We start from the raw sequence: 14,679 nt of genomic DNA on the forward strand, positions 1-14,679 counted from the left end.
ATTGTTGGTATCACTGGGTCAAAGATAATATTCAGTTTAGTGCCATCTGGGGGGTAGAATTCCAAGCTATTTTCAAAAACAGTTGGACCAATTCATAGCTAAATTAACAGTCAGTACATTGGCATGCATATCTTCACACATCTGCTACAACATTTGCCATTTTTGTCTCTTTGTTATTCTTCTGGTTGTGATGGCTGTAAAACTTCAGAATTATTTTAATTTGCATTTCTCTTATTGTTGGTGATTCATTTATTTTATATGTATTTTGCACATATTTGCATTTTGTATGTACTTATATGTATACATATGCCTACCTCAGTATAATATAAACTTCTTGAAGACTAGGAATGTTTCATTTTACTTTCTGTATCCCCAATGCCTAGTACAGTGCTGGTACTTGGTAAATGCTTAATAGATGCTCATTGATTTATTGATTGAAAAGGCAGCTCATGGCTCATGTTCTACTGATTTTGGCAGAGGATTAATATATTTGTAGCCTAAGGATAGTATATAGCTACTGTTGATGAAGGACTGTGCCACCCTGTGGATAATATCACAGTAGCGCAATAATTTTGTGCCAATTTGAATGACCTCTTCAGAGTTCAGAATTTCTCAGCATGTGGCACTTTCCCTGTTAGGAACTTGACTTTTTAAAGAAAGGAATTAGGGAGCCCAGGGAATGTACTGAGTGGAGGGCAATGCCATTTGAAGGGAAGTGTTTCAGTCAGTCAGTTGATAAATAGTTGAAGGCCTGCTATACATTAGGCATTGTGCAAAGTGCTGGGGATGCAAAGAAAAGTAAAAGACAGTCTGCTCTCAAGGAAATCACAGTCTAATGGGGGAGACAATATTCAAACCACTATATTCAAAGAAGCTATATACAAGATAAAGGGGAAATAATCAACAGAGGAAAAGCACGACAATTAAGAGGGATTGGGAAAGATTTCATGTAAAGGCAAGGTTGTAGTTAGGACCTGAAGGAAGCTAGGAGGTGCAGGTGAAGAACAAGACTCTGCAGGTGTGGGGAACCTGTGGCTTCGAAGCCACATGTGGCCCTCTAGGTCCTCAAGTGCAGCCCTGTGACCACAATTCCCCAAGAAGTTTAAATTCAGTCAAAGAACTGCACGTGAAGATCTAGAGAGCCACATGTGGGCTTGAGGTTGTAGGTTCTCCAACCCGACAACATGAGCATTCCAGGCACAGTGAGCAGGCTTTGAAAATGCTAGGAGTTGAGAGATGTAGAATCTTATTTAAAAAGTGGCAAGGAAGCCAGTGTCCCTGTATTATAGTGGGATGTAAGGTATAAGAATACTGGAAAGGTAGAGGGAAGGCCAGATTATGAATGCAAAAGTGACCATTTTATATTTGATCCTGGAGGTGATAGGAAGCTTCTGGGCTTCACTGAATGGGAGCGACATGGTCAGCACCTGTGCTTTAGGAAGTCATCTTCCTTTGGCAACTGAGTGAAGAATGGACTAGAGAGGGGAGAGGTGAATGGTAGGCAGATCCACCAGCAGGCTACTGCAATAGCACGGGCATGAAATGATAAGGGCTTGTACCAGGGTGGTGGCAAGGTCAGAGGAGACCTTGTGAGATATGTTAAGAAAGTAAAACTGATAGGCCTTAGCAACAGCTAGGATATAAGGCAGTAAGTAAGGAGTAAAGGATGTCACAGGATGTAAGTGAGGATGCAAAGGATGAGGAATCAAGTCACAACTTAGGTTGTGAGCCTCGGTGACTGAGAGGGATTGTGGTGCCTTTGACAGTAAGAAGGAAGTCTGGAAGAGGGGACAGTTTGCAGAGAGAGATAATGAGTTCAGTTTTGGATACGTTGAGTTTAAAATTTTTATAGTACATCCTGCTTAAGATACCAAATAGGCAGCTAGAAAAGTGAAATTGGAGGTCGGTAGTTAGGTTTGGGATGGATAAGTAGATTTGAGAATCATCAGACTAGAGTAAATTGATAGAAATAATTGAATACATGTGAGCTGATAAGATCACCAAGTGAAATAATATGGGGGAAAACAGAAAAGAGTCTAGGACAAAGTCATGTAGGACACTCATGGCTAAAGAATGTGACCTGAATAAAGAGCCATCAAAAGATAATGAGAAGTAATGTTCTCACAGGAGAGAATAGTGTCATGGAAAATGGAAAGAAGAGCATATCGAGAAGAAGGCTGCAGAGAAATCATTGATTGGTTGATTTAGAATATTCATGGTTGTTGATAGTATTTCTTGTTTGGAAAAAATACTTTTTTCAAGTCCTTTCATATTTAGTAGAATAGTTCTCATTCTTATATATTTGTTTTATTTCCCTACATATTTTAGATAGAAGAACTTTATCAGAGATATTTGCTACAAAGATTTTTTCCTAATTAATGATTGTCTCTTATTCTAGTATTGATTTTGTTTGTACAAAATATTTTCGGTTTTATGTAATCAAAATTACTTGTTTAATCTTCTGTGATCACTTCTATTCTTTGTTTAGTTAAGAATTTACCACTAGCCACAGATGTGCAAGGTGCATCCTTCCATTCTCTAACGTATTTATGATTTTTTATTTGTATTTAAGCCATGTATTCATTTAAGGTTTAATGTGTTATATATTGTAAGATGTGGATCTAAAACTTACTTCTGTCAAACTGTTTTCTAGTTTTCCCTTAAGTTTCAATGAATAGTAAATCATTATCCAAGTGATTGCTATCCTTAGATCTATCAAACATTAGATCACTGTGATTCCTTCCTTGCTTACCTAATCTGTTTAATTTTTCTATTTTTGACTAGTACCAAAAAGTTTTGATTAGTACTACCATATAGGAGCCACCAATTTCTTTTTTATCTCCTCTGACTGGTTTTTGCAATACACAGAAAGGTTGATAATTTTCATGGGCTTAATTTATATGTTGCTACTTACTGAACTTACCATTTATTTCATTTAATTTTTCTATTGAATCTCTAGAATCTCTAAGTAAACCATCACATCATCTGCAAGATATTTTTTTCTTTTCTTTGTGTATGTTTTCCCTTTCAATTTTTTTTGTTGCATTGCTACAGCCAGGCTTGCAAATAACAGCAATGACAAGAAATATCCTTATTTTCCCTTTCAGGATTGTATTTCTTGGTTTTATGTAAATATTATCATATTAAAACATAATAGTCTTTATTCTAATATGGAATATTAATGCATGATGTAACCCTATAATAAAAAGAAAATTTCTGTTTATTCTTTTGCTTTAATTTTTTAAGCATAAGTGAGTATGATATTTTACCAAAGTGGTTTTATGTTATATAATTTTTTTCCCTCATTTTTGTTTATGGTAAATTGTGCTCATCATTTTCTCACTGTTGAACCGTCCTTGAATTTCTGGCATAAATACAAATTAAGTATACGTTATTTTATATTTTTGTATCAATATTTATTAGTGATTGGTAATATAGATTCTATCATTTTTTAATAGCATAAAATTCTTAAAAAAGCATAAATAAAGCTTTCTAATGTGAAAAAAGCTATCTACCTAAAATTAAAAACTAGCATTATGTGAAATGGAGAAGCTTTCCAAATAAATATAGGAGTAAAGCAAAGATGTCCCTTTTCCCTACTCTTATTTAACCTCGTTATATAAATGCTAGCAATTAAACTAAGGCAAGAAATAAATGAAAGGCTTATAGAAGGTAAAGAGGAGAGAACATTCTCCCTATTTGTTGATGACATGATGTCTTATTTGGAAAATCCTAAAAACTCAGAAAAAATATGAATTGAGACCATTAATGACTTCAATAAGATGGCAGAATAAATAAAAATGCACACAAAAAAATCAATATTACAGAGCAACAGAAAAACCCGAGGGGAAATAATAGAAAGGAAAGTTCCATTCAAAATAACTACAAAATAAAATACATAAAATATCTGCTAGTTATATTACCAAGGCATTCTCAAGACCTGTATAGATAAGATTACAAAATGTTCCTGAAAAAATAAAACATAAGTAAATTGAAGGACATTCAGTGCTCACAGCTGGAATGAATAATCATAAAAAACATAACAACATGATCTAAATGACAAGCCTATGTGCCTTGCTCTCTCTGGAGTCCTTGGTGGGGCAGCAAAGCTAGAATTCCAGTGGTTTATGGGATTTGCCCCTAATACCATCCTGGACCAGGACAGTTCTTGGGCCAGTCTCTGCCTATTCCTGTTTTAGATAGGGTCACTGAACCCAAGCCCTTCCCTTGATATAGTCTTAGACTGGTTGGAAGATGTAGGGATTGAGGTCTCCTGGATGGGACCCTGAAGTAGAAATCTTATTCCCTGTACTTTGTCCTCATACACAGTTAATTTATAATGGGGCTGTGGAAAGGAGGATAAAGCCCTCAGTTCTGGCTCAGATTCAGAGCTTATATCATGATCCTTTATTGTTGTAGCTTTTTTGGGTGTGGATTATTTTGCTGGAGTTTCTTTTTGGGTTCATTTGTTCTCTTCACTTGCCCCTGTTTTCCATTACTCCTAAAGTAGAACTGTGAAAAACTGGAATTTTCCCATCACCATCTTCACAGTCCTGTCGTATTGCCCAGAAGAATGATTTTCAGAGTTCTAGGAAGTCCTCTAAAATGATTTTCTCCTAAGGTGGCTTAAAATTAAGCCACTGTGGATGACCCTTCTTTATTGTTTGACTTCATTAATGTTATTAATATTTTACTGAATAAGGCAAAAATAAAAGGATGCTTAAATAAGAAAGGCAGCTAGATGGTGCCATGGATAGAATGCAGGGCCTGGAGTCAAGAAGACTTATCTTTGGGGCAGCCACGTGGCACAGTGGATATAGTACCGGCTCTAAAGTCAGGAGGACCTGAGTTCAAACCCAGCCTCAGACACATAATACTCACTAGCTATGTGACTCCCGGCAAGTCATTTAACCCCAACTGCCTCATAAAAAAACAAACAAACAAACAAAACAACAACAACAACAAAAGACTCATCTTCCTGAGCTCAAATCTGGCCTCAGACACTTATTAGCTGTGTGACCCTAGGCAAGTCACTTAGCTCTTTTGCCTTAGTCTCTTCATCTGTCACATGAATTGGAGAAGGAAATGCTAAGCCTCTCTGGTATCTTTTGTCAAGAAAACCCCAGATGGGATCATGAAGAGTCAGAAATCATGAAATGACTGAACAAGAAGTAAGAAAGACTACTTTGGTATCAGAAAGTATTACAGTCTATGTATGGCACTGTCTTGTGGCAGTAGATGAAGATTTTCAAGATCATAGATTTAAAGCTGGAAGTAACCACCCAAGCCACATACCAACTCCCTCATTTTATGGATGAGGAAACTGAGGGCCAGAGCAATTAAATGACTTACTCAAGGTCACATAGCTAGCAAGTTACAGAAATTGGATTTGAATCTAGGTCCTCTAATTGCAACCCATTGCTATTTTCACTGTTCCATGCTAGTTGACTATGTTGGAATACAAAAATTACTCATTCTTTTGATCTTCTCAGCATAATCTTGATATTATCTCAGCTTGGAGCTTCTTTCCATTGATAATATCATTATAGAGGGCTCCCCTTAATATATTGTCATTGGGACATCATGGAGTAATAATGTTGGACAGATGATGACAAGAATGAATGTGTGGAACAGCTGCTTTCAAGCAAAGAAACATAAATGACTCGTGTTTTATGTTAACATAAACTTCCCAGTGGGAGGAGCATGAAAACACAGGCCTCTTAACTTATTTTGACTTATGGGATAGATAATGGGCACATTATTAAGTGTCAGAGCTTTCCAAAATGCAGGCACATCCACCCTCCAAAGAAGAACAGGATTTACATGGGCTATCACAGCCTCCGTGGCTAATGGGGCTAAAGCAAAGAAGGCCACAGAGCTGATCTCCTACTATTGTAAGCACATGAGCTACTAATTATCCCTTTGCATTAAGGTCCTGTTAAAACTGGTTCATCAAATTGTTTTTTGCTTCCCCAGAATTTCCACTAGCTCCGACAAAGGTTAGGAAGTTCTTGTAATCGTGGAATATCAGAATGATTTTTCTTAGGTTGCTGAACTCTACCTACTTCTTCTTTCTCACCTTTCCCTAACTGTGCCAAGCACTTTAAGTTGCTGTATTGGAATACGCCGGGGAAAGAGGCAGTGTGGTACAATGCAGAGGACACTGGACTTCAGTCATAGAATCAAAGAAACACAGAACATTAGATCTGGGTTAAAAACAACTTTGCATTTACTCGCACACTTTGCATTTACTCTCTTGAGTTCATTCTCTTAATTGAAAAACAGGGGTCTTACTAACTCCTTACTTTGCCTGTTACAATGATACAAAGAAATAATATGTATATAAAAAGTATGTTTTAAGGGGTAGCTAGGTCTGCAGTGGATTGAGCAAGGGCCCTGGAGTCAGGAGGACCTGAGTGCAAATCTGTCCTCAGACATATAACACTTACTAGCTTTGTGACTCAGGGCAAGTTACTTAACCCCAATTGCCTCAGCAAAACAAACAAAAAAAAAGGGGGGGGGACAGTGAGGTGGCACAGTGGATAGAGCACTGGCTTTGGAGTCAGGAGGACCTGAGCACAAATCTAGCCTCAGACACATAACACTTACTAGCTGTGTGACTCAGAGCAAGTCACTTAACACCTCATTTAACTGCCTTACCAAAAACAAACAAACAAACAAAAAGCATATTTTAAACTTCACAGTGTTAAACATATAAGATTTTAGGAGATAGTTTGAGAGTATCTATCTAACTGATCTCAACGTTTTCAAAACACCAAGTCTAGACTATTTCCCTTGGTTTTGTTTCTTGAAAGAAATGACAAATATCATAACAATGGTTCAAAGAAGCAATCATATAAATATAAGATAAAGGAGATATGGCTGGACAATAGTCCATGTGAAAAAAGATCTGGAAGTTTTATGGGGATGTGCTGGAGCCAGCTCTTACTGGCTCTCAATATTGATGGCTGAATTTTAGGCACGAGTAATACCCTGGAAATCAGCAAATGGTACAAATAAGGGCTTGATTTATTGTATGGTTGATTATCTAGACCAGAGGTGTTAAACACTCAGCCCAAAGGTTGCATATGGCCCACAATACCCTCAAGTGTGACCTAAACCAGATTAAAATGTAATGGTGGGGGGGTTCATCTAGGTGGCCCAGTGGATAGAGCACCAGCCTTGAAGTCAGGAGGACCTAAGTTCAAATCCAACCTCAGACACATAACACTTACTAGCTGTGTGACCCTGGGCAAGTCACTTAACACCATTGCCTAGCCAAAAACAAACAAACAAAAAATGTAATTGGGATATATTTAATAAAATAAATCAAAATGCAAGAAAATATAAAAAATATGAATATGTAGTTTTCTAAGTCAATATATGGCCCACATATATACAGCTTAGCGGCCCCTATTTTGAGTTTGATACCATTCATCCAGATTTTTTTTTAAAAAGTGGTAGATAAAATGTTAATAATGAAGATTAAACTTTAAAATATGGTATGCATTTTGGAGAGCCTGTTGCTAAACATTTACTAGCACAGCACAATTTTAGGTCACTGTATACTTAGTAAGGGACAGCTAGGTGGTATTGTGGTTACAGCGCTGAGCCTGCAGTCAGGAAAACTCTTCCTGAGTTCAAATATAGTTTCAGACACATATGAGGTATGACCCTGGGCAAATCACTTAACCCTACTTGCCTCAGTTTCTTCATCTGTAAAATGAGATGGTGAAGGAAATGGCAAAATACTCCAGTGTCTTTGACAAGAAAACCACAAATGGGACCACAGAGAGTCAGACGCATCTGAAATGACTGAACAAATACATAGTAAGAGCCAGGGGTGCTAACCAATAGCCCTAAAGAAGTACTAATAAAATAACACGCTATGTTAAGAGAGGCATGGTGACAAAGAGATTGCCTCTTGATCAGATCACATTTGGAGGACTGCTTTAAGGGCATCTGAAGAAGAGGCATTGACAAGCTGGCACATATCTAGTGATGAGCAATCACGTTGTTGAGGAAATTAGAAATCATGCCAATGTGAACATCAGTGAATGCTTAAAGATGCTTAACTTGGAGAAGAGAGAAGTTGAGGCAGCATATTGGCCTTCAAACATTTTAGTGGCTCTTTTTATTTTTTGTGAGGCAATTGGGGTTAAGTGACTTGCCCAGAGTCACACAGCTAGTGTTATGTGTCTAGCTTTGAACTTGACTCCTGGGCTGGTGCTCTATCCACAGTGCCACCTAGCTGCCCCAGCCTTCAAACATTTTGAGGCTGTCATATGAATCAGAGTTTGTCTTATTCTCCTTGACTCCCAGGGGTAGGCCAGCTATAATAGGTGCAAGTTTCTGAGAAGCAGACTTGGGCTTGATAAACAGAAACAAACAAACAAATAAAAACAAAAATAAAAAAACAAGTAAAAAGAAAAACAAAAAAACAATCTTCTTAACAATTAGAACTGCCTAGAAGTGGAAGCAGAGGCCTTGAGGGGTAATGAGTTTTCCTGAATTGGTGTCCATCAAGAAGAGGGAAGATTGATGCTGACTGAGGATGTCATAGGAGGGATTCCTGTTCAGGCCTAGGTTGGAGTATATGATCTCTGAAGGCTCTTAGAACTGTGAGATTCTGTGAGAATTTAGAGATGGAAGGGATCTTATGATATTTTTTTTAGTCCAATCCTAAGAAAACTTAAGGGACTGGTCCAAAGTCATACCCACAGCAAGGAGTAGAAAGCAAGGATTCAAACCTAGGTCTTTTGACACCAAATCTTTCTTTTCTTTTTTTTTTTCTCTCCTGTGCAACTTAAAAAAAAATTATGTACTTGACAAATACCAACACACAAGAAAATTTCTATATGCAAAGAGAAAAATGATGAAAGCATGAGTCTCTAGTAAGTATCTTGTGCATAAAGCATATTAAATTTGATATGATAGTAACAGCAGTATCCTTCTTGTCTATGCCGAAAAATGATGAAACCATGAGTCTCTAGTAAGTATAACTTGTGCATAAAGTACATATTAAATTTGATATGATAGTAACAGCAGTATCCTTGTCTATGCCCCTTTCTGAACCTCCTTCTGTTTTTTTCCTGTGTATTTTAAAAATGTTTCCTTGATGCACTTTTCTTTCTTTTCTTCCTTATATGGCATCACTATTACTACATCCCCATCTCACCACTGCACCCTTCAACTCGCCAAAAATAAATACATAATGAAAGCTCTTATAAAGATAAGTATAGCCATGCCAAACAAAGGTACAAATTGGCCATGTCTGAAAATATATGCCTCATTCTCAACCTCTAGTCTATCATCTCTTTGCCAAGAGGTGGGAAGCAAACTTCATCATCATTTTGCTGGAGTTGTAATTAGTCTTTACATGGATCAGAGTTCTTAAGCCTTTCAAGGATTCCCACTCTCCCCTTTTACAATATTTCCATCCCATTCACATGCATGGTTATGATTATTGTGTGTTCCCTTCCATTTTTTACTCTTTTACTTTTACCTCTCTTTGCCCTTCTTTATAAAGGAGGTGGTGGAAGAGTAATGTCAGGGATACGGTTCCATATTACCCTCCCTCCCCCCACCACTTAAATGAGTATAATATAATAAGAATAAGGGCATGAGGAAGTTTTAAATGTGTGTTACTTTGATCCCTCATAAGGTATAAATCTCTGCATCATGAAAGGATTAATTTGATTGGTTAACCAAGCAAGCTGACCATGCCTCTGGAAAGGTTTAAACAGGGGAGGAATTGCAGCAGTAACTCAATCTGACAGAGAAGCAGTCAAGCTTTGGGAGTTTTCAGACTCAGAAACATAATGAGGAGGTAGACTCTTCTATACCAGAGGGTAACAAGAGGTGGGAAGAATGAATATACAGAGAATGCTACAATCTTCTTTCCACTTTTGACCATATCAACAGAAAAACTGGACTGATAAAAGACAAACATTTCCAACCAAGAGCATAGACAAAGACAGAGGACACATGGATACAGAAAGGTACACAAGGAAACCTACTGAATGGTGGAAGCAGCCTTACTATGTATAATAGAACCCCTTGAACCTGAAAAGAATTCTGGCTATGGACTCTGGAAAGGACCTCTAATAACCAGGAGTTGGGAATTTACCCCTTGTTCCCACAGGTTCTCTCCAGGCTTGCCTCATTGTTAATATACCCCAAATTTAATCCCACTCATACCCTGGACTCTCTGTACACTTCTGTGAGATGATGAATCAGGCTTTGGAGGAAAATGTTTTGTACCAAGTGTTCTTACTATACCACCTCAGCAAATACTTTGCTTAGAGGTAACTGGGGTTACTGGCTGACAATCAGTGGGAAGCAGAGCAGTGACATGTGGCCTGGGAAAGATTATTTCATAAATCAGCTTTTTGTGTCATTAGCTATCCTATTCAAGAATAATTATTTTTTGGTTTATCTATATGCACCTTCACACACCATTTGCCTGGATGGGAAGGGCCTGTTTTGTGCTGTCCCTTATGTAGTCTGGAGGCCATTGTAGTCTGGGATTAGGCCCCAGTCTCTGATGCAAGCCATGACTTCTGCTCCTCTCTTGGTGGCCCAAAGTAGGTATGGGCTTCAGGCTTTTCCAGTCTCCTTATGCTTGTACAACCCCTCATCAGGAGTTGATTCTGCTCCCTACTGTCACCCTAACAGACTCCAATCAGATATTGGGATTATGCTGGGCTCAGATTTTCTGTAAGGGAGCCTAGCACATGTAGCTAGACATTGAGTTGGATCTGTCTCCTGTTGTGACTGCAAGTGTTCCAAAGCATTCATTGTCCTACCCTATCTACCTAAAAATTAACTACTGTTAAATGTGTCTCCCACTGTAACTCTGATAGGTCAGGGCCAAGATTCCACTGGTTTTAGACCTCTATTACCGTAGTTCATGATTACATCTGTCTCTTCTAGCACATCCTTACTCAGGGGAACCACATGTTTTGGACCTTATGAGAGGATAGAGTTCACTCTATTCTGGCTCAGTTACTCCACAAGTATTTATTAAATGCTTACTATGTGCCAGGCACAATATTAAGTCCTGGGGAAAGGAAACACAATCCCTGTCTTCAAGAAGCTCACATTCTAATGAGGAAGATAACACACAAAAAGATTGTGTATTGAAGACATATAAAGAGTAAGTGGAAGGTAGTCTTAGAGGAAAAGACTAATTATGGGGGCTCAGAGTATCTACGGACTTTTGGTTAATTACCAAAACTTATGCCTCCCCTGTGACAACCCATCTCCAAGAGCTTGTAGGACTCTAGCTGTCTTCTTGTACACTGGATGGAGGAGCTGACTGATGCCTCTTTTGTCTTCTTGATCATTGACCTGCCTGGTGCCTTTCTAGATATTTGTTGGAGTGTATATGGGAAAGTTGGGTTCCTCTATTACTTTCCATATCATGATCTAACCAGAAGTTTCCAGTGCTCCTTCTATAAGGTATTATATCATTATTATTATTAAATAGCAAACATAAAATTCCTGTTGTGCTCCCTATATTAAGTACAGCATAAGATATTATCTTCCAAGGTAAATCCATCTCCTGCAAAGAGCTCTTCTATTCTGGTGGAGAAGTGGTGTATATTTATGAGGAGGCAGAGGAGAGGTTATGGACAAATATCTGTGGCATTTAAAAAGTTTGGGGAGACATAATTTCTGAGTAATTTAATCATTTTATTAATAATGCCAAAATTTTAATAAAAGGATGGTCATTTGGCCATCTCTCTCATAGTCCAAAGATAATCATGGTGGGTGGGCTCATGGCTTATATGTTCTTTTGGAAGGGAAGTATTCAAAAGGATGGTAATCAACTCTGATATCATTAACAATTAATGAATGAACATTACAATGAGGGGCTGGACCTGAACTTTGATTATGTCATCCATTTCTAAGTCCCACCCCCACTCCCCCAGGCTTGGGCAATCTATTCAAAGACTGTATGCCCCACCCAAGGTTGAACAGAACACAATAGCTGCCCTACCTAGGTGGGGACTAGATTAAGGAGGTCAGTTCAACCTTTAGAGACTGAGGTCTTGAAATAAAGATTAAGAAAATCGGGAAATCTGAATGTCCCCAATAATTATTTCTCTCATATCCTTCATCTTTTTAGAAGAGATACAAATATGCAAATCTACCAAGAAAGAATTATCCTAAATGAGCCACTAGGACAGCTAATGACACAGAAAGCTAACCTATGAGAATCTTTCCCAGGCCACCTGTCAATATTTAGCAGTAAGAGTTACTTATTTCTTTACCACAGAAGAAACATGGAACTATGTCAGCACGTGAATTCTAATACATTTAGTTACTCTCACAGAATATTACAAGAGCACAGACTGTCAATGGGTACATTGTGACCTTCCCCCTACCTTCCTCCTCCCCCTTAGCTGAATAGTTAATACTATCTGAAGGCTTATTTCTAACTTCTTCACAATTGTTCATAACCCTTATAAAAGAAGCTAAACAATACCACTGGGCAAAAACACCAACCTGAAAAAATCATATCAATGAACAAGTACTTGGCTATATCCCATATCTGCAAGCATCATGAAACCAGAAAGACTCCTCAGTCACAAAAGGAAAATAGCCATCATTAGACATTTTTCTTCATGTATGAGGGGTTGAGCTAGGGAAGCTCCTAATCAATTCTACAAGATCACCAATCAAATTGGTAAAATTACAGGGCACAGACCTTTGTTTGGAGGCCTCTGAAGGTTATTTCTCCATGTGGTAGTAAATGAGTCAGTCAATAAACATTTATCAAGCATCTACTATGTACCAGGCCCAGTGTTAAGCACTAGGGATATAAAAAGAGACAGAAAAATGGCATAGAATCAGTGTGAAGGTCTTACTTGTAGTTCTTCTCCCAAAACTTGACAGGCCTGGCATAGGAGGTGATGAAAATGACACTTCCCAGGAATGGACTCAATGGAGTTGAAAAGATGGAAGTAGCAACAGTTTGGAAGAAAAGCATAGCAGAGTCTGAGGATATCAAGTTAAGGTAAAAAGAAATTATTTCATTACTTTTCTATTAAACTTTCCTTTGGGTAAGTCTTGACCTGCAATCTCCCCATCTCCTCCTCAAATACCTCCCAACTCAAGAGAGGAAAGAGAAAAAGAAAGACATAAACAAATCCTTTCTCTAAATATGTATGCAGATAGGGATATAAAACTTTCAGTAGTGCCCTGCTAATTCTCATTTCCCTAACATGCAAGACCAATAATTCTTATAAATATCCCAAGTCTCACTCCACTTCCCAGCAAAGATTTAGAATCTGAGGACCGAAAAGAAGTAGTATCTTATTACAAAGATACCATTAGTTTTACAAAATGTACTCTGATACATTTACTAAAGTACTAAGGAGCATTATAAATAATTAAAACTAAATTATACTTTTCAAAATAAATGAATGCCATTGTCTTGTGTGTCAGTATCCTTGTTTTTTTTTTAAGATTATTTTTCCATTAGTATTACTAGTACAATATTCATTATTTAGTTTGTATCAAGTTCCAGTGCCTCCATTCAGAGTCTTAATATAATCATGCCTGTTTTATAGGCCAGGAATGCATGTATTCATAGTAGTGGTATGGGGCAGCTAAGCAGCACAGTGGATAGAATGCTGGACCTAGAGTCAGGAAAACTCATCTTCCTGAACCAAATTTAGCCTCAGACACTTACTAGCTTTGTGACTTTGGGCACGTCACTTAACCCTGTTTTCCTCAGTTTCCTCATCTGTAAAAATGAGCTGGAGAAGGAAATGGCAAACCACTCCAGTATTTTTGCCAAGAAAATCTCAAACAGGGTCATAAAGAATCTGACTTGACTGAAATGACTGAACAACAACAAGGAGTGGTGTGTTGACAAACATTTAATGAACATCTCCCTAGGGGAAAAAAGAAGTATGCATGTCATGATTTTGAGTTTAATATCCCTTGTTAAATTTTTCATTATCACTCTTTTAAGTATAGATCATCAACAAAATTATACAAATCAAGCCACAATTTGTGGCACTTTCAGATTTCCAAGGTGTAAATGTTCACACTGAAAATTTAACAATCTACTCTCCTAAACCTCCAAAAGATGGCCCCAGAACACCTCTGAAGCTAAATCACCACATTTAATCTGCTTTGTTAATTTCAGCACTAAGATTCTTCCCAGTTACTAGTTTAGTATATTTATCCAGAGATGCTCAGTCAGGAACTTGAAAAGAATAGAACTTTACCATAGCTATTAAGATCTCTAACATTTGGGCAGAAGCAATTGTGGTATAGTGGATAGAGAAAGCCAGCTTTGAGGCGAGGAAGTCCTGAGTTCAAATTTTACCTCTAACACACACTTACTATGGGACAGTGGGAAAATCATTTAACCTCTCCAGTTCTGGAATTTCCCTTCTGGGGTGGGGAACCTACGCCCTCGAGGCCACATGTAGCCTTCTAGATCCTTGGGTGCAGCCTTTTGACTGAGTCTAGGGTTTACAGAACAAATCCTTTTATTAAGGGGGTTTGTTCTGTGAAGTTTGGATTCAGTCAAAGGGCCTCACTTGAGGACCTAGAGGGCCACATGTGGCCTCCAGGTTGCAGGTTCCTCACCCTGTATGATACCAATGAAACTATAGTAGTTGAGGAAGAGCCAGAAGTAAAGTTCTTATTTCCTGG

The 14,679-nt window shown here is 38.0% G+C and overlaps 1 protein-coding gene across 1 annotated transcript in view; it reads right to left on the reverse strand.

The window, feature by feature from the left end:
- The window catches only part of PCNX2 (pecanex 2), a 363,956-nt gene that overhangs the window by 102,513 nt on the left and 246,764 nt on the right, over positions 1 to 14,679 (reverse strand). The window contains 1 exon segment of the mRNA XM_021000480.2: positions 12,876 to 13,005. Within this exon segment, the coding sequence (XP_020856139.2) occupies positions 12,876 to 13,005 (130 nt within the window).

This window comes from Phascolarctos cinereus, unplaced genomic scaffold (assembly GCF_003287225.1).
Source record: "Phascolarctos cinereus isolate Bilbo 61053 unplaced genomic scaffold, phaCin_HiC Scaffold_5;HRSCAF=322, whole genome shotgun sequence".
Taxonomy (NCBI): Eukaryota; Metazoa; Chordata; class Mammalia; order Diprotodontia; family Phascolarctidae; genus Phascolarctos; species Phascolarctos cinereus.